The following is a 21,725-nucleotide window of genomic DNA, read 5'->3' as shown; positions in this document are numbered from 1 at the left end:
TAAATTGATACTAATTTTTCAAAAACTACATTACTTTAGAGGAATCAGTTTCTCACAATGTTTTATACCATCAACAGCTGGCTCTCCATTGCTCGTTACCAAGTTAGTTGCTATGCAAACAATTATTTTGAGTAGTTACCAATAGTGTCCAGGCCTTTAAAGAAAATACCACCATTTTGCACTGTCTGCAAGAATCGGCCTTTCACATTGTGAAACAGGCGATGACCCGTTTCAACTTTACAATAAAAAAAGGGACTTGACGTCGAGCAATGGGTGAAATTGTGGGTATATCCATGATAGGCTATCAATCAACTTGGTACATGCCAAAACACCTTTTCATTAGATTCCTTTGTCATATTATTCTTCATTACTATACAAAACCAGATTAAAAAGGTCTGTCCTACATAAGGGGCCATGTTTGGAAGGTGTCGTCATAACAGACTTCAGACTTCACTTGGAAACGCGGCATGTTCAAGCTCTAACTGTACGGTGCAAAGTCGTCATATCAGGTAACATTGCATGAACGTATTCCACTGTTCACCTACTTGATAAATACATTAAAGAAACCTCGTGGATTTCACAAATAGTTAAAGACAATGGACACTTAATTGGTAATTGCCAAATACCAGTCTTCTTACTTGGTGTATCTCAACATAAAGTAACAAACCTGTGAACATTTTAGCGCAATTTATCGTCAAAGTTGCGAGATAATAGTGAAAGAAAAAACACCTTGTCACACGTAGTTGTGAGCTTTCAGATGCTTGATTTTGAGACCTCAATTCCAAATCTGAGGTCTCGAAATCAAATTCGCGGAAAATTACTTCTTTCTCGAAAACTACGTCACTTCAGAGGGAGCCGTTTCCCACAATGTTTCATTATACTATCAACCTCTCCCCATTACTCGTTACCAAGTAAGGTTTTATGCTAATAATTATTTTGAGTAATTACCAATAGTGTCACTGCCTTTAAAGCCATTATACACTTTCGGTACAAATGTTTTTTTTTAAGTTCACAGATTTACAAATAATTTAAAGAGTTTACAGAAGGTAATGGTGAAAGACTTCTCTTGAAAATGACATGAAATGCTTTACTTTTTGAGAAAACATTAAAACAGTATCAATTCTCGATAGCGAGAATAACGGATTTATTTTAAACACATGTCATGACACGGCGAAACGTGGGGAAACAAGGGTGGGTCATCCCTTTATTTTCTCCCGACTCCGACGACTGATTGAGCCTTAATTTTCACAGGTTTGTTATTTCATATAAAAGTTGTGGTACACGAAGTGTGGGCCTTAGACAATACTGTTTACCGAAAGTGTCCATTGGCTTTAATACTAGTCTTATCTCGAACTATATATAGGACGAGTGACTCGTCCCAACTACTCGTCCTAACTTACGACTAGCCTTAAGTTTGTAATATCTCATAGAGCGTCCTAGAATTAGTCCTAACAGTTTATGAGATCGACCCCTGGACCCGTTTGGTATTTTGTCAAAGACCAGTATTCTCACTCGGTGTATATCCAAGCATATGCATACAATTTCTTTTTTTAATCTGTGAAAATTTGGGCTTATAGTTTGTCATCGAAGTTGCAAGAAAATAGTGACAGGAAAGCACCCTTGCTGCGCATACTTTTACGACTTCAAGACTGGTTTATTAAGATCTATTGAATTTGCTGCCAGCAATTCCTACCACACACTAAGTATAAAGCATAATTTGGATGATTCATGCAATCACGTGGGTTAGGTAAAAAAGTATTCCACATGAGAAAATCAATTGCAACGAATAACAATTACCACTAAACAAAGGGATGTGCATATGCCTATATTTAAAAAAATAAACCAAAACATGTCGCAGAAAAGACCGTTAGCCGTATGCGTCTTTAGTCGTAAAATAGTATGAAATAAAACATGTTTGTTGACTCATTACGTGGATTATGTGAAATGAGTTCAGAGGAGTTTGTATTGTAGTATAAGTTGAATGATGAGATGTTGGGTTCACCGACATGATGTACACTCTAAAACACCAGGGGTGGACTTCAAAAAGAATTAGTCTTCCTCGAGTTTGGACGAGTTAACCGTCCTAACTTAGGACTAGCCTTATATTATACACATAATGAATGTTTATGAGTGCAATGGTGCGAATATGTTCATGAGTTGAAAGATGGAATGTTCTATTTAACGAGGCGGAGCCGAGTTGAATGGAACATTCCAGCTTTCAACGAATGAACATTTCGCACCATTGCACGAATGAAAAACATTCATTATTTGTTTTATATAACATCCAAGTAGATCTTTGTAATTTTGATTAAAAGATACAACTTTCAAAACAAACAAGACGTAGGCCTACAATTTTTAATTGTAGAAGCCGAATGTTAAGTAATTATACTACCTTGCAGTAACACTGCTGCGTTACCAAAGACACGCGCACGGAGTGATATGTGTTTACTCAGCCTTTTCGTTCCATCCGAAAAGTACTATTGCATCCGAAAAGTACTATTGCACGCTGGCAGCGTGCAATGGTACTTTTCGGATGGAACGAAAAAGCACGGTGAGTGACTCAGCGTGCAATGGCACTTTTATTTGCTATCACGTGACGGACAATCCTCCAATCAAATGGCAAGGATCTGCTCGGGTGTTATATAAAAGTTGTTAATATCTCCTATAGGACTAGTCCTAAGTTAAGACGAGTTCTAAGTCAAATCGACCCCGGGGTCAGCATTGATGCGGATCATGGGTCCCGGGGCTTGACCCAGTTCTGGTTTAGGCTGATCCGGTAATTGTTTTCGGATTTGATCTGTGGATAATGCGCCAGTTTTGACCCATGTAATATCTTAGCCATTATGACACAGATTCAGGATCACGTTAACCCATAAATGGGTCAAACCCATGTGGAATCCGGAGCCGGGTCAATATTCTGACTCTGGAGTTTTGAGAGTATGATACGTTTGTCCACTTAGTAACACAAGCAGTAAGCTGCCCTTTCATATCACACAAAGTGCATGGAACATTTTCAGTACACACTTAAGACTTGCCAAAATGCTTAGAGTTATTGGTTGTGGTAAAATGAAGTTATTTTTTCTTGTAGGCCCTATACTGATGTTTTGTATGTTTATATTTCTGTTCAGTTAACAAAATGGAGAGTGTTGTGAGTCGTTGTGTCTGGTTGGTCACCATACTTGCACTCTTACACGGCCAAGCTCAAGGTCAACTCACACCTATTGCGCCAGGTTGCAGTGGGATATCTAGAGGTACACACTTCATCGTTGGCTTTACTGATAACTTCCAAGACACGGACTTATCAAGCAGAGAGCTATTCTGTATGATTGTTGAGTCTAGACTACACCTGGTAGGCCTACCTGTTTAAGTAGTGTAGGCCTACATAATATGGTGGATTGAGCGGTAATAGTGAATAAAGAGACATTTGTTTCTGTCCTTGTTCTTTACACCCAGCTGAAAAGAGAGGGGTGGATTGTTTTATCAATGGAGGGGACACATATTTTGTTGTCCTTTGTTTCTGAATCTTACTATCGTCTTCTTGTGTGAAATTTGTCCATGTGTACAAACACGAACAATGCGTTAAACTGCCAACAAACAAACAAACTGGATTGTTTTCAATTGTTAGCCTACATCAGTTAGATTGGTTCGTAAACTGTGGAGAATACTTTCTAAAACGAGGGAGATTTGTAATCGAAAAATTAGTTACTTTAAAATCCTTTAAAATAATTTTTTTGTTTTGGACTGGTAAGATAATTTCAAGCCATGAAGTATCATTGTTGAGTCTAGACTACACCTGGTAGGCCTACCTGTTTAAGTAGTGTATATAGGTCTACATTATAAGAGAAAATAATCAACGGTTTGTGCTTTTAACAACAGAGAAATTATGTTCAAATAATAAATAACTCTTTATTATAAAAAAACACTAACTCAAATACTTTCAAAATGACATTGAAAGCACCTGTTGGTCCCTCTGAAAGTGCAATTTGATTGCAGATCTATCCAGTACACCCAAAAGCTTGTTACGGATACCTGACCTGCACCCGGGTATCGCCCTGTATGGTATCCTGACAACATCAATATGGAACCACAGCAGAACCTGACTATTTTTCACGTGAGAAGTCCGTCGTCTGCTAGGTTTTCTGTATTGTTTTAAATTTGATTTTTCAGGGTGAAGGACTAACAATTAGCCTTGGTATCCATAATTTTCGGATTCAGCACCCCCAAATTAGTTAAATCAGGTATGTTACCAACTTTTACTAAAAAATGCCGCTCGAAGTTTTTTTTTTTTTAAATCTGGTCTAGACTACATTGTGAAATCGCGTGCGATGAGCCGTTAACTTTACAATAGAAAGGGACTTCACCTTGACGTTGAGCAATGGGTGAAAATGTGGGTATTTCCATGAAGAGTTATCAAAGAACTCGGTATACGTGCCAAAACACCTTTTCATGAGATTCCTTTGTCATATACGTCATACTTCTATTAAAAACCTTAATATATCACCATACTGATAAGACCTGAAATACATGTTTGCAAGGTGTCGTCATAACTCCCTTTAGACTTCACTTGGAAACATTGCATGTTCAAGCTCCAACGATACGGTGCAAAGTCGTCATAATATCAGGTGACACAACTTAGTTGATCTGCACCCGATTTCACGAAACTTTACGCAACTGCGTAAAGGCCGGTTTATAGTCGGTCGCGCGATGGTCGTGCGATGGAAATCTTGACGCGCGATCCTAAGACTGAGGCCTAAAAACCGTGTCTTTTTATGATCGCGCGTCAAGATTTCTGACGCCCGACCGACTATAACTCGGCCTTAAGTCCACTTGCGCAGCGTTTATGGCGTGGGGTTGCGCAAGTGGACTTATGCAGCTCGTTGAGTAAAGTTTCGTGAAATCGGCTGCAGGTTATTTCACTGTTCACAACCTACTTGAAAAATACATTAGAGTAACTGGGCCGAATTTCACAAAGAATTAAGACTAGTCTTATCTCGAGCTAGGACGAGTGACTCATCCTAACTTAGGACATAACCTTAAGTTTTGTTTAAATATCTCCTAGGACTAGTCCTAAGTTAAGACTATTCCTAACTCTTTGTGAAATCGACCCCTGGACCCGTTTGGTATTTTGTCAAAGACCATTATTCTCACTTGGTGAATATCAAAACATATGCATGAAGTAACAAATCTGTGAACATTTGGGCTTATAGTTTGTCATCGAAGTTGCAAGAAAATGTGACAGAAAAGCACCCTTGTTGCACACACATTTATGACTTCAAGACTAGTTTATTAAGATATTAAGTTCCTACACCGTAGAAGTGCTACCCAATTTGGATCAGCGTCTGTAAAGCATTTTAAAATGAGAAGATTAAGCTCAAATTCCCTTGTGAATCCATGCAGTTTGTAATAAAATTTAAGTTCAAGTAAACAAATTACTCGGTCAAGTTTTAATGATTTGGGCTTGAACAAAGCAAAATGGAGGAGTGGGACTTGAACCTCCGTACCGGCTCTCTACCAACTGAGCTATCTAGGCTTAAGTTGGTGGTCTACATATAAGTCAATATCTTTGTTTGGGTGCCAGTCACAGTCAGAATTTTTGCCTGACAATTTTTCAATATATGTGCATGGTGTTTTTTTATATTCTAAAATTGCAACTTTAAATTTAAAGTTTAAAGTTTATTTGACTCAGAATTCACACATTAAAAATTATCACAACTGAATGAAAAATATTGTAACTGACTGTTGATATTGTAATAATTTAATAAGAAAATACTGTTTGTACATGAATGAATAATAATAAAACAATAAAAAGCGATTGGTAACCTTTAATTTTAGAGAGTGGGGGTGGGGGTGATCTGTTAACATGTGTACAGCAGCAGCTTTAAGCTTTCTCTAATTTGCCCTTTACAGTAAAAAAACAAACATGAAAAGTGTTTGAAAATTGAGCAAAAGTAATGTTTAAACCAAGTATCATAACCCTGCATTGATTATTACATGAGAAATCACGACCGCAATGTAGCGGTCGTTGTTGACTGCGTTTGCCTATACTGCTGTACAAATGGCTGTCATATTGAAACTTTTGATCGCAACTCGCGAGCGGGGCATGTTCGCGCATGCGTATTTCTCGAATCCCCCAGAACATTAAACATTTTATTCAAAGGTATGCAACAAGGTATGCGTTTTGGTTCACGACATTGCAAAACAAATCGTATACGTGTGCGCATATATTCGCGATTTGGTTCACGACATTGCATACGTGTGCGCACATATTCTCGATTTGTTTCACGACATTGCATACGTATGCGCACACATTTGCGATGTGCGATATCCCTTCAGGGCCACCATACCTGAGACTTTGATGGCTGCTTTGATGAATTCTTAAACTGATTGATCATATTGGTCAAACTAATCGAATTTGACGCATCATAAAACGAAATCGAATGACCCTTTTCAGTAGCATTCGATTTCGCGCAAAAATTAATAGCGTGATGAATTGGCTGCCCATTTGCCGAAATGTTCTCATAAAAAAAAAGCTAATTATATAACACCCAAGCCGATCCTTGCCATTTGATTGGAGGATTGTCCGTCACGTGATAGCAAATAAAAGTACCATTGCACGCTGAGTCACTCACCGTGCTTTTTCGTTCCATCCGAAAAGTACCATTGCACGCTGCCAGCGTGCAATGGTACTTTTCGGATGGAACGAAAAAGCTGAGTAAAAACATCACTGCGTGCGCGTCTTTGTATGCAGCAGTGTTACTGCAAGGAATAACATTAGTAAAATTACTAATACTAGCATTCGGATTATACAATAAAAAATTATAGGCCTACGCTTTGTTTGTTTTGAAAGTTGTGTCTTTCAATCAAAATGACAAAGATCTACTTGGATGTTATATAAAACAAATAATGAATGTTTTTCATTCGTGCAATGGTGCGAATATGTTCATTCGTTGAAAGCTGGAATGTTCCATTCAACTCGGCTCCGCCTCGTTGAATAGAACATTCCATCTTTCAACTCATGAACATATTCGCACCATTGCACTCATAAACATTCATTATGTGTATACTATTTTGCACAAAAGTCAATCAGAGGTATGAATCCTGTGAGAGGTTCCAATAAAAAGCAAGTTCCTACCACTGACAACGCATCTTTGGATGGTTCATGCAAAGGCAATCAGCCGTATGAGTCTTTTGACGGAAAATTATGAAAAATACCATAAACATGATGTATGGCAATAAAACATGTTGTTCATTCATGCACGTGGATTATGTGAAATGATTCCAGACGAGTTTGTATTGTAGTATAAGGATAGATTACTTAGGCTATAAATGAAGAGATATGTTGGACTTCAAAAAGAATTAGTCTTGTCTCGAGTAACTTGGGACTAGCCTTAAGTTGTTAATATCTCCTATAGGACCAGTCCTAAGTTATATTAGGACTAGTTCTAAGTAAAGTCATTGTAAAATCGCACCCGGGGTCAGCGTTGATCCGGATCATGGGTCCCGGGGCTCGACCCAGTTGTGGTTCAGGCTGATCCGATAACTGTGTTTGGATTTGAACTACAGATACTGCGCCAGTTTGATCCAGATGGGTCAAACCCACGTGAAACCACGAACCGGGTCAAAACTGGCACCGGGGTTTTGAGAGTGTGACACGTTTTCCACTTATCGTAACACAAGCAGTACGCTGCTATTTTATAATACACAAAAATAAGCATGGATATTTCAGAGCACACTTGGGAAAATGCTTAAAGACACTGGACACTTTGGGAAATAGTCAAAGACCAGACTTCTCACTTTGTGTATCTCAACATATGCATAAAAATAACAAACCTATGAAAACTTGAACTCATTTGGTCGTCAAAGTTGCTAGATAATAATGAAATACAAAAACACCCTTGTCACACGAAGTTTTGTGCTTTCAGATGCTTGATTTCGAGACCTCAAAAATCTAATTATGAGGTTTCGAAATCAAATTTGTGGAAAATTACTTCTCTCTCGAAAACTACGTTATACTTTCACAAAATAATTATTAGCATAAAATCTTACTTGGTAACGAGTAATGGTGAGCTGTTCATAGTTCTACAACATTGGGAGAAACTGCTCTCTATGACAGAGGGAGCAGTTTCTCCCAATGTTGTAGAGCTACCAACGTCTCCCCATTACTCGTTACCAAGTAAGATTTTATGCTAATAATTATTTTGAGTAATTACCAATAGTGTCCACTGCTTTAAAGAATCGGTTGTGGCAAAATGAAGTTATTTTTTTCCTGTATACTAATGCTTTATATCTTTATATTTTCTGTTCAGTTTACAAAATGGAGAGTGTGGTGAGTCGTTGTGTCTGGTTGGTCACCATACTTGCACTCTTACACGGCCAAGCTCAAGGTCAACTCACACCTATTGCGCCAGGTTGCAGTGGGATATCTAGAGGTACACACTTCATCGTTGGCTTTACTGATAACTTCCAAGACACGGACTTATCAAGCAGAGAGCTATTCATTTTAGTGGTTGCATTCAATAATCAGCAAACCACAAGTGTGACCATAAGCAGTAAACATCCAGTTGGTGGCAAGCCCTTCACAGAAACCTTTGATGTAGATCAAAGTGGATTTAAACAAGTGCGGGTGCCTGTAGAACTGACAATGGCTGACACTGAAAGAAGCTTCAAAACCATCGATATATCTGCGACAAACGAGGTCTCTGCATACGGTTTAATGTATCAGGACTTTACAACGGACGCCTTCCTCGGTATTCCAACGAACAATCTTGGTATGCAGTACGTAGTGGTAACGCCAACAGGTGACCGTCCTGGCCATTTTGCCATCATTGGAACTGACACAGACTCCACCAACGTTCAAGTGACAATGCAAGGAACTGCAACATTTGAAGGAAGGTCATACAGCCGAGGTGACATTCTGAGTTTTACGTTAAGTTACCAAGAAGCCGTGCAGATACAAAGTGCGGATGACTTAACCGGGAGCATCATTCAAGCTGACAAACCAGTTGCAGTGTTCAGTGGCAGCGAATGTGAAAACAACCCTGGCTCTTATTGCGATACGCTAACGGAGCAGCTGGTACCCGTTAAGAGTTGGGGGCAGGAGCACATTTACACCGCATCCCGATCTACAGACACCAACCAATACTACATTGTTTCCTACTTTCCAGGAACTAATGTTTCAATCCCGGGTCTTGGGACTCTAACATTAAATGCAGGAGACTCATGGGAAGGAATTCTACCTGGCTCTGGTTTAGTTACCTCAACCAGGCCGATTCTGATGATGCAGCAACTAGCGACAATTAACGGCGTTCCTGTCGATCCTTCCCTGATACAGGTACCGGCTGTAGAGCAGTTTGGGTCTAGGTTTGGGTTTACGACGCCTCCTTATTCTGGAGGTAATGAAGAGGGTTTCTTTAATTTCATCACCATTGTCGTGAAAAGAGATGCACGTCAAACTGTCTACCTGAACGACGCCCCAATCAGCGTTACTGACGGCATCCTACCCATAGATGAGCACGATGTTCCTGAATCTGACTACATCTCAATTACTATCCAAGTACCTAGAGGGGAAGGCGTTTATTACGTAGACAGTCAGTCGTCACCAGTGTCTGTTATTGTATATGGTTTCGAGTATGCTGAGACATACGGTTACGCTGCAGGTTTGTCCCTGAATAGTAACAAGCAGCATCTGAGTTTCACACCATACTTCCTGAGGGAGCTTGGTAGAGAAAGGTTCAGTATCACTGTACCTTGCGTCCAAGGAAGTAACGATGTTAGTAATGATCGAAAGTGCAAATTCTCTACAGGTGTTGGAGATGTTGTGGTTGATGGTGTTCGAACCGGCAGCTATACTCTTGAATGCATTACCCCTGCCTTCTACAAGAATGGTCTGACAGCAGTCTATGTATCCCTAGATGGTGGTAGCACCTTCCCATACTCTGGTGTCGTTTATATTCCATCAGAAGAAGACCTTCCACCACTCGTTACTGTCCAGCAGATGAACCAAGAAGCCAGTAGCCGTGTCGTTGATCTCAACTCAGCTGACCCAATCTTAATTTCCTGGGATCGCACATTAGTCGGGGATGACGTTTCCCAAGTAACGGTGATGGTTCGAGTTTCAAGTTACAACACTGATGGGTTTCCAGTTCTAATGGAAGGAGTTGCTGTGAAAAGTAATGTTGTCAACAATGGCACTCTTCATATTCCTGGCCTGGACTTGAAAACAGTAATCAATCCCACAAGTGACGAACCTTCTCTTGTAGCGTTTTATGTCACTCAATACAAACAGCGGCGTCGAAGGGACAACGTTTACGCTCTAAGAATCTATTCTGGGTTAATGCACGTAATCAAATCAGTTGCAAATATCCCATGTTCAGTTTTCAGTCGTCAGTTGGATGATGTTGCTTCTGGCTTAGATCCATGCCCCTGTACTTCAAATCAAGCAAATGTGAATTCGCTAAACTTTGTGGAAGCAAACTTCTTCAATTCCTTTTTCCACCCCGGGGCGAAGAACTGCTTTAGGTCGACCACATCCTCGTCAACAGGTTCAGGTCAGCAGTGTTGCTATGGTGATAATGGAGACATCCTGGTCGGCTCCCCTGGAGGAGGAACAGCCGATAGATTCGCACCTGGGGATCATTTCTGGCTCCATCAATGGTATGACGTCTTGCCATGGCTCGGATGCTGCAAACTGTCCGACAACTGTGAGGCGTATTACGACAAACGACCATCAGATGATTGCTCTGAGTACGTCCCTCCTCGACCTGCTGGAGGTACCGGAGACCCTCATATCACGAGTCTCGACGGGAAGAGGTTCACCTTCAACGGAGCTGGAGAGTTCCTGATGGCTTCATCGGTTCTTCATAACCTGACCTTCCAAGCCCGTATGGAAGTCTACCGAGATACCAAAGCATCAGTGTATACTGCAGTCGTCATTCAGACCAACGATTCCGCGAAGGTGCAGGTGCAGAGGTCCAACATGAACCAGACCATGATCCTTGTAGATGGTGAAACGATACTCAAGGATTCCAGCCCAATTCCAGTTCAATACCACACGGGCCTTCGAATCAGCTTCAATCGAGACTTATCAGAGATCAAAATCGCTTTGAAATCTGGTGTTGCTGTCATCGTTTACGTCAAACCAGAAGTGATGTCTTTTATTGCTCAACTGGACACAAAGTTCAAAGGTCAAGTTAATGGGCTGATGGGTAATATGAATGAAGACCCGGATGACGATTTACAATATCTGAATGGCTCTTCATTAAACACTAATGCATCGCTGTATGAGATTCATGAATTAGGGTTGGAGTGGTTAGTTGCCGAGGAAGACTCCATTTTCACCTACATTTCCCCTTACGACTACAAAACGTACCTATTCCCTAAATTCTCCCCAAATCTCGTCACTCCTGATCCAAATCTAATCAGTCAAGAAATCAAGGACCTCTGTGGGGAGTCATTTGAATGCATTTTCGACGCCATGACGACTGGTAGCCTGTCGTTTGCCAACGAAACCCTCCTGGTAACCGGTATCTTAGAGACTATACAGTTGATGTCCTCCATTAAAATTGTCACTTGTGGATTTCCGGGGAAAGTAGAGAATGGGAAAATAAATGGGTCAGTTTACTTGGAGAATTCCACCCTAAGGGTCAGCTGTGACGGAGGGTTTTACCAACAGGGGTCTGCCTCACTCTGGTGTCAGGGTGATGGTCAATGGTCTTCCGATCTGCCTGTGTGTGTTGCAGAACCAATCAAGGTCGCAGTTGTTTTACTCATTGCTCTCGCTAGTTGTACTGCTACCGTCATGGCTGTTTTGTTGATATGGGCCATTCTTCACGTAAAAAAAACATGTAAGCCTACCCAGGTCGAATGCGAACGTTGAATCAACGTTTACATTTGGTTAGCAGGGTTGATTTTTGGTTACTATTGCTTATTGGTAATATACTAACGTTGCTCAAACGTTAATTTAGTGTTAGAAAGGTTAATGTTATATTACGGTGAAATAAAAACGTTGAATCAACGTTTGTAATCAGTGTGTGTTCGTTTGTGGTTATAAAATAACATTCATAAATACATAAATAAATATAAAAAAAATTGAAAAAAACAAAAACAATTCAAACCTCGAATTTTCAATTGTTTAAGTGTCAATAACTTTATTTGTTTAACGTTTTTTAACAAAAGAGCATTTGTGAATGGGAATAAAAGAGTAGTGACTCGTTCAGGGTCGTTGCCTTGCAGGGTCGTTGCCGTGCGATAACCGTCTGTTATAAAATGCATATGGTTAGAAAGGTGTTTTTAAAGTAGAATACAATGATACACACAAATTTGCCTTGAAATTGTGTGGTTTTCTTTTTACTCTGCGAACTAACACGGTCGGCCATTTATGGGAGTAAAAACTTTGACTCCGATAAATGGCCGACCGTGTTAGTCAACGAGGTAAAAGGAAAACCGTACAATTTCGAGGCATCTTTGTGTGGATCATTGTATTCTACTTTTAAAACATCTTTCTAACCATATGCATTTTATAACGAACGGTTACAAATGCTTTTTATAGACCAACTCGTCCGATCCAAGGCAACGTGTTCCTTTAGGACGTGGTGATTCAGCCGTAACTGTTGCCGACATTCGGACACGGCTTGCTGTTCAGACACAGTCATTGTGCACATGACCTCACTGGAATAGTCGCCCTCTCATGGGGATAAAATACAAATCATTGGCTCAGCAATGTGTCGTTGTTTTATCTCTTATACATCAAGGCGTCGACATCTACAAACTAAGTCTGTTTTATTGGTCTACATGAGTAAACGCTGTCAAGTATGCGTTATATAAGGTTAAGATCACACGTGTTGAAGTTGGGGGAAGGCTAAATATCCAATTCAAGGGTTATGATCGAAAAATACAAAAAGCTACATGAACACACTAAAACATTATTCATCATTTTGAAACCTTTTAAATAGGCCTAATAATATGAAAAAAAGGTTAGCCTTGTTTTTTGTTGTTAATGGACAGGTGATAACTTCTTGGTTTTGTTATACTAATTCAAACCCGACCAGACCCTGTGACCGCAATGTGCCTTAAATTGTAATAATGTATGTTTATAATTTCAGAATGTGACTTATCACTATCAGTTAGCACTAAGAAAACCATGGCATGGTTGATTTTATTACATTTAAGGTTGTTATACATTTATGGTTGATTTTATTACAGTCATGTTTGTTATTGAGAACAGTCATCACTCAATCTATTGAAAAATTAAGCGTAACTCTAAATGGAAATATTATGACCATGGTATATTGTAGGCTTTGTATTTGAAATTGCTTGTATTTTTGTATGTGCTGTAAATAAGCAGTTTTAATGAAAATCATTACGATTAGACTTTTTGGCTGTTTTTAATGAGTAAGTTTTTAAGTACGTGAATACGATAAAATAACTCAAACGAATGCTATTCTCTATAATGAAGTTAAATTCATCTTTTTTTAAATTCTGTTTATACCAAACTAAAGAAAATTAGTATATTAGAAAAAATGTAAAATAATACATTGAATCAAAATTAACACGGAAAAGGATGTTTTTTTTTATATTGCCAATCACGTCCGAATGAACACGACCCATGTAGCGCTTTACCGTATAAGGGGTGAAGATTTTAAGCTTCTCTTGACTATAACAAAATGTATTCCTTTTCTTTCTTTGAAATAATTATCAAAACGATTTCCCGTTTGGAGTTTATCGGTCAATGAGCGTTTTAATTTGTTCATTATGTCATGCAAAATTTGTAATCATATTTGTGACCCACTCTGTGAAAATGAGTCAGATGTAGGCAATTTCAGGAATTGAGTTATATGCATGGCTGGAAAGAACCCATCAGCAGCAGTAATTTGGTATGTGTCTAAGCTTTGGGTGTATCGCGTTGCCGAGTTACTCCCGTTTGAAATTAGCCACTGCACCATTTTTTGTGAAAAACGATTTACAAGTAAAAAACTACCATTGTGTGCAAAAGGATACAAATTAGACATAAGTATGATCACAAAATTGTGTTCTCGAATAGTTTTATACCACCAACAGCTCTCCACGGCTCGTTACCAAGTTAGTTTTTATGCTACCAATTGTTTTGAGTAATTACCAATGTGTCCAGTGCCTTTAAGAAAAGATAAACACTATGCACCATTTTTTTCTTCAAAATTTGCCTAGCCTTGCACATTGTGAAATCGCGTGCGATGAGCCGTTAACTTTACAATAGAAAGGGACTTCACCTTGACGTTGAGCAATGGGTGAAAATGTGGGTGTTTACATGAAGAGTTATCAAAGAACTCGGTACGCGTCAAAACCCCTTTTCATGAGATTTGAATACTTCTATTAAAAACCTAAACATATCACCAGATTGAAAAGGCCTGAAATACAACGGGGGCATGTTTGGAAGGTGTCGTCATAACTCACTGTATACTTCACTTGGAAACATTGCATGTTTAAGCTCCAACGATGCGGTGCAAAGTCGTCATAATATCAGGTAACATTACTTAATAGATCTGCAGCCGATTTCACGAAACTTTACGCAACTGCGTAAGTCCACTTGCGCAGCGTTTATGGCGTGGGGTTGCGCAAGTGGACTTATGTAGGTAGTTGCGTAAAGTTTCGTGAAATCGGCTGCAGGTTATTTCACTGTTTACAACCTACTTGAAAAATACATTAAGAGTAACTGGGCCGGATTTCACAAAGAATTAAGACTAGTCTTATCTGGAGCTAGGACGAGTGACTCATCCTAACTTAGGACATAACCTTTAGGTTTTTTTGTATATCTCCTAGGACTAGTCCTAAGTTAAGACTAATCCTAACTCTTTGTGAAATCGACCCCTGGACCCGTTTGGTATTTTGTCAAAGACCATTATTCTCACTTGGCGATATTCAAACGTATGCATAAAATAACAAAATGTGAAAATTTGGGCTTACAGTTTGTCATCGAAGTTGCAAGAAAATGTGACAGAAATGCACCCTTGTTGCACACACATTTTATGACTTCAAGACTAGTTTATTAAGATATATTCAATTCGCCGCCAGCAGCAGAATTACCCGAACAGTACTGGGCAAGTACGGGTCAGATTTCTCTGCAAATAGATTTCTCTTCACTTTAGTTCAGACCAGGCTTATTTCCTTTGTTTACGTTTACAGTAGACTTTACATGGGGCCCTATGATGGTTTTTCCTCTGTATTTTTTTGGTATTGCTCTATATTGGGAAGTGGGGATGTGGGGGGGGGGGGGTCTTTATCAACTAACTGACCTTTTATTTGGGGGATCTATTGGTTAATTGACCAAGACCTAAACCTAATTTTTAATTGTGTTTGAAAAGGGGTGTTTCTTATAGTTTTTTATTTTATATGATTGTTTATGTTTATGATGTTTTTTTCTACACAACTCATCAGGCGGTTGTTTTTAAGGTTGCACATAAACTATTCAAAAAATGGCTGCCCCAAAATTAAATTGAATGACTAAAAACACACGCCTCAAGCAAGAAGCTCCTGAGACTTTGAATGCTGCTTTGATGAATTATTAAACTGGTCATTTTGTTAAAACTAATCGAATTTGACGCATCATATAACTAAATCGAATTACCATTTTCAGTAGCATTCGATTTCGCGCGAAAATGAATAGCGTGATGAATTGGCTGCCCATTTGCCGAAATGTTTTCATTAAAATAAAGCAAACTACTTTGCACACAAGTCAATCAGAGGTATGAATCCTGTGAGAGGTTCCAATAACAAGCAAGTTCCTACCACTGACAACGCATGTTTGGATGGTTCATGCAAAGGCAATCAGCCGTATGAGTCTTTTGACGGAAAATTATGAAAAATACCATATATTTTATAGCGTCTGAACTTAGGACTAGCCTTACGTTTTTAATATAGGGCTAGTCCTAAGTTAGTACTAGTTCTAAGTGAATTCGACCCCGGGTCAGCTTTGATCCGGATCATGGGTCCCGGGGCTCGACCCAGTTCTTGTTCAGGCTGATCCGGTAACTGGTTTAAGATTTGAACTATAGATACTGGGCCAGTTTGACCCACATCTGAGCCATTATGACACAGATTCAGGGTCACGTTGATCTATGTATGGGTCAAACCCACGTGAAACCAAGAACCGGGTCAAACCTAACACCGGAGTTTTGAGTGTCAACGTTTGTTTCACTTAGTAACACAAGCAGTACGCTGCTATGTCATAACACACAAAATGCATGGATCATTTTAGTACACACTTAAAACTTGAAAAAATGCAATTGTGGCAAAATGAAGTTATTTTTTCCTGTATACTGATGCTTTATATCTTTACACTTTCTATTCAGTTTACAAAATGAAGAGCGTGGTGAGTCGTTGTGTCTGGTTGGTCACCATACTTGCACTCTTACACGGCCAAGCTCAAGGTCAACTCACACCTATTGCGCCAGGTTGCAGTGGGATATCTACAGGTACACACTTCATCGTTGGCTTTACTGATAACGCCCAAGCAAAATACACAAGCAGAAAGCTGTTTATTTTTGTGGTTCCCTCCAACAATCAGCAAACCACACGTGTAACCATAAGCAGTAAACATCAAGTTGGTGGCAGGCCCTTCACAAAAACCTTTGATGTAGATAAAAAGGGATTTAAGCAAGTGAGAGTGCCAGTGGAACTGACAATGACTGGCACTGAAAGAAGCTTCAAATCCATCGATATATCTGCGACAAACGAGGTCTCTGCATACGGTTTAATGTATCACGATCATTCAACGGACGCCTTTCTAGGTATTCCAACGAACAGTCTTGGTATGCAGTACGTTGTGGTAACGCCAACAGGTACCCGTCCTGGCCATTTTGCCATCATTGGAACTGACACAGACTCCACCAACGTTCAAGTGACAATGCAAGGAACTGCAACATTTGAAGGAAGGTCATACAGCCGAGGTGACATGCTGAGTTTTACGTTAAGTTACCAAGAAGCCGTGCAGATCCAAAGTGCGGATGACTTAACCGGGAGCATCATTCAAGCTGACAAACCAGTTGCAGTGTTCAGTGGCAGCGAATGTGAAAGAAACCTTGACATGCAACCTGCATGTGATACTCTAACGGAGCAGCTGGTACCCGTTAAGAGTTGGGGGCAGGAGCACATTTACACCGCATCCCGATCTACAGACACCAACCAATACTACATTGTTTCCTACTTTCCAGGAACTAATGTTTCAATCCCGGGTCTTGGGACTCTAACATTAAATGCAGGAGACTCATGGGAAGGAATTCTACCTGGCTCTGGTTTAGTTACCTCAACCAGGCCGATTCTGATGATGCAGCAACTAGCGACAATTAACGGCGTTCCTGTCGATCCTTCCCTGATACAGGTACCGGCTGTAGAGCAGTTTGGGTCTAGGTTTGGGTTTACGACGCCTCCTTATTCTGGAGGTAATGAAGAGGGTTTCTTTAATTTCATCACCATTGTCGTGAAAAGAGATGCACGTCAAACTGTCTACCTGAACGACGCCCCAATCAGCGTTACTGACGGCATCCTATCCATAGATGAGCACGATGTTCCTGAATCTGACTACATCTCAATTACTATCCAAGTACCTAGAGGGGAAGGCGTTTATTACGTAGACAGTCAGTCGTCACCAGTGTCTGTTATTGTATATGGTTACGAGTATGCTGAGACATACGGTTACGCTGCAGGTTTGTCCCTGAATAGTAACAAGCAGCATCTGAGTTTCACACCATTCTTCCTGAGGGAGCTTGGTGGAGAAAGGTTCAGTATCACTGTACCATGCACCCCAGAAATTAATGATGTTAATGTTGATCGAAAGTGCAAATTCTCTACAGGTGTTGGAGATGTTGTGGTTGATGGTGTTCGAACCGGCAGCTATACTCTAGAATGCATTACCCCTACCTTCTACAAGAATGGTCTGACAGCAGTCTATGTGTCCCTAGATGGTGGTAGCACCTTCCCATACTCTGGTGTCGTCTATATTCCATCAGAAGAAGACCTTCCACCACTCGTAACTGTCCAGCAGATGACCCAAGAAGCCGGTAGCCGTGTCATTGATCTCAACTCAGCTGACCCGATCTTAATTTCCTGGGATCGCACATTAGTCGGGGATGACGTTTCCCAAGTAACGGTGATGGTTCGAGTTTCAAGTTACAACACTAATGGGTTTCCAGTTCTAATAGAAGGAGTTGCTGTGAAAAGTAATGTTGTCAATGATGGCACTCTTTATATTCTTGGCCAGGACTTGAAAACAGTTTTCAAGTCCACAAGTGACGGACCTTCTCTGGTAGCGTTTTATGTCACTCAATACAAACAGCGGCGTCGAAGGGACAATGTTTACGCTCTAAGAATCTATTCTGGGTTAATGCTCGTTATCAATTCAGTTTTGAATATCCCATGTTCAGTTTTCAGTCGTCAGTTGGATAATGTTGCTTCTGGCTTAGATCCATGCCCCTGTACTTCAAATCAAGCAAATGTGAATTCTGTAGGCTTTGTGAAAGCAAACTTCTTCAATTCTTTTTTCCACCCCGGGGCGAAAAATTGCTTTAGGTCGACCACATCCTCGTCAATAGGTTCAGGTCAGCAGTGTTGCTATGATGATAACGGAGACATCCTGGTTGGCTCCCCTGGAGGAGGAACAGCCGATAGATACGCACCTGGAGATCATTTCTGGTTCCATCAATGGTATGACGTCTTGCCATGGCTCGGATGCTGCAAACTGTCCGACAACTGTGAGGCGTATTACGACAAACGACCATCAGATGACTGCTCTGAGTACGTCCCTCCTCGACCTGCTGGAGGTACAGGAGACCCTCATATCACGAGTCTCGACGGGAAGAGGTTCACCTTCAACGGAGCTGGAGAGTTCCTGATGGCTTCATCGACTCTTCATAACCTGACATTCCAAGCCCGTATGGAGGTCTACCGAGATACCAACGCGTCAGTGTATACTGCAGTCGTCATTCAGACCAACGATTCCGCGAAGGTGCAGGTGCAGAGGTCCAACATGAACCAGACCATGATCCTTGTAGATGGTGAGATGATACTCCTGGCTTCCAGCCCGATTCCAGTTCAATACCACAAGGGGCTTCGAATCAGCTTCAATCGAGACTTCTCAGAGATCAAAATCGCTTTGAAATCTGGTGTTGCTCTCATCGTTTACGTCAAACCAGAAGTGATGTCTTTTATTGCTCAACTGGACACAAAGTTCAAAGGTCAAGTTAATGGGCTGATGGGTAACATGAATGAAAACCCGGATGACGATTTACAATATCTGAATAGCTCTTCATTAAACACTAATGCATCGATGTATGAGGTTCACGAATTAGGGTTGGAATGGTTACTTGCCGAGGAAGACTCCATTTTTAAATACATTTCCCCTTACGACTACAAAACGTACCTATTCCCTGAATTCTCCCCAAATCTCGTCACTCCTGATCCAAATCTCATCAGTCAAGAAATCAAGGACCTCTGTGGGGAGTCATTTGAATGCATTTTCGACGCCATGACGACTGGTAGCCTGTCGTTTGCCAACGAAACCCTCCTGGTAACCGGTATCTTGGAGACTATACAGATATACTCCATTAAAATTGTCAGTTGTGGATTTCCGGGGAAAGTAGAGAATGGGAAAATAAATGGGTCAGTTTACTTGGAGAATTCCACCCTTAGGGTCAGCTGTGACGGAGGGTTTTACCAACAGGGGTCTGCCTCACTCTGGTGTCAGGGTGATGGTCAATGGTCTTCCGCTCTGCCCTTGTGTGTTGAAGAGTCAAAACAGATCAATGTCGTTGTTGTTTTACTCATTGCTCTCGCTGGTTTTACTGTTACCGTATTGATGATATGGGCTCTTTGTCCAATCAAGGAAAAATAATAATCCTGCTTAGCCTAATTAAGGGCACGGGACCTCATTGTTAGCATAAACTGATTGGTAATGAGCAATGGTGAGCTGTTGAATTAAACGTAGTATTCGAGATTTGTCCTCAATAAAATAATTGCATCTGAAAACACACACAGTTGTGCATAAAAGGGGCTTTTTCTTTCATTATTTTCTGGCAACCTTGATGACCAATTGAACCCAAATTTCCACAGGTTTGCTTGCATTATGTTGGGAAACACCAAGTGAGAATACTGGTCTTCAACAATGAGGGCGTATTCGAATTTAGGGTCTACAGCTACGGCTGCGTTGCTAAGGAAAGGACGCTGTGATCTACCGTATAAGGGGTGAAGATTTTAAGCTTCTCTTGACTAGAACAAAATGTATTCCTTTTTTTAACTGTTTGATGAGAAATAATTATCAAAACGATTTCCTGTTTAGAGTTTATCGCTCAATGAACGTTTAATTTTGTTCAATTGATTTCATGCAAAATGTGTAATCATCTTTTCACTATTTACTTGTGACCCTGATGGCCGATCGATCTCAAAGTTCTACAGGTTTGTCAGTTTATGTATATGGCGGATAACATAAGGGGCTTAAAGCCAAAAGCTGTTTTGTTAGCAAAATCACTTAAGTAATGTTCCTTTAAATGTTTTCAGCTTAAGATTATGTAAACGGGATTAATGGAAAGTTAAAAACCATACAACAAAAACAAACAAGTGCAAATTTGTTTATTGTAAGCCTAAATATTTGATGCATTTTTTAAGAGGTTTGCTTTGTATTTGTAGAGTCTTATTTTATTTGTACGCTGCATGACGTACTTTGTTTAATCTATTGAGCAAGCATATGATTTTTATCAAAGATTGTAAGCTGTAGGCAGAACGTGCACGGGACGCCATTTTAGTAGGCAGATCTTTCAATGAAACAAATAGATCAATGCACTGTCAACAAAACATTTGGTAACTGAAATGGCTTAAAACATGAAATCAATTAAAACATTGGAAACATTGGATTGTTTGTAAAATTACACACAAGCATAGGCCGGCTTTTGAGCTGGAAGTAGCAAGTTATGTATGCTTAGCAGAAATTTGTCAAGCAATTTTCTGCATAAGCAGCATTAATTGGGCCCAGATGAGAGACTTCATCAGTTTTCAGTTTTGAAACTTAAACAAAAAGTCACCTTCGATACATGGCCGCATACTACGTTGTGTTTTATTTGGACCGATAATGGCGTAGGGCCTACGTGAATAATGTGTAAGTTTCGCGCATTGAAAACGATAAAACCACTCAAACGAAGACTATATTTCTCTATGAAATAAAATTCATATTTTCTATTCGGTTTATGCCAAAATCTTGAAAATAAGTATGTTATAAATACAATTTCAATTTGTTTAATAATACATTGAATCCAAATTAACACCTGGGAAGAGGATGTTTATTCGTTAGAAAGCCCAATCGCAATCACGTCCGAATGAAAGCGATCATTGCATATGTTTAAAGGGAAGGTACACGTTTGGTAATTACTCAAAACAAATATTAACTTAAAAATCTTACTTGGTAACGAGCATTGGGGAGCCGTTGATAGTATAAAACATTGTGGGAAACGACTCCCTCTGATTTTAGAAAGGGGTAATTTCTCACTAAAATAATAAAAGACTTATTGCTAGAAATCTTTTATTTCTATCTGAAAGCTCACAAATTCGTCCAACAAGGGTGTTTTCTCTTTCATCATTTTCTCGCAACTTCGATGACCGATTGAGCCCAATTTTTCACAGGCTTGTTATTTTATGCGTATGATGGGATACACCAAGTGAGAACACTGGTCTTTGACAATTACCAAACGTCTACAGTGCCTTTAATAATA

At 40.0% G+C, this 21,725-nt stretch overlaps 1 protein-coding gene across 1 annotated transcript; it reads left to right on the top strand.

Annotated features, from left to right (window-relative positions):
• The first annotated feature begins 448 nt into the window (after window positions 1-448).
• On the top strand, window positions 449-20,044 carry LOC117305732. The gene is made up of 4 exons (XM_033790610.1): window positions 449-509; window positions 3,129-3,251; window positions 8,307-11,870; window positions 16,323-20,044. The coding sequence occupies exons 2-4, from the start codon at window positions 3,137-3,139 to the stop codon at window positions 19,856-19,858; spliced, it is 7,215 nt and encodes a 2,404-aa protein (XP_033646501.1). The 5' UTR covers window positions 449-509; window positions 3,129-3,136; the 3' UTR covers window positions 19,859-20,044.
• Window positions 20,045-21,725: the final 1,681 nt, after the last annotated feature.

Source organism: Asterias rubens, unplaced genomic scaffold (assembly GCF_902459465.1).
Source record: "Asterias rubens unplaced genomic scaffold, eAstRub1.3, whole genome shotgun sequence".
NCBI lineage: Eukaryota > Metazoa > Echinodermata > Asteroidea > Forcipulatida > Asteriidae > Asterias > Asterias rubens.
This window is presented reverse-complemented; position numbering and strand designations above follow the sequence as displayed.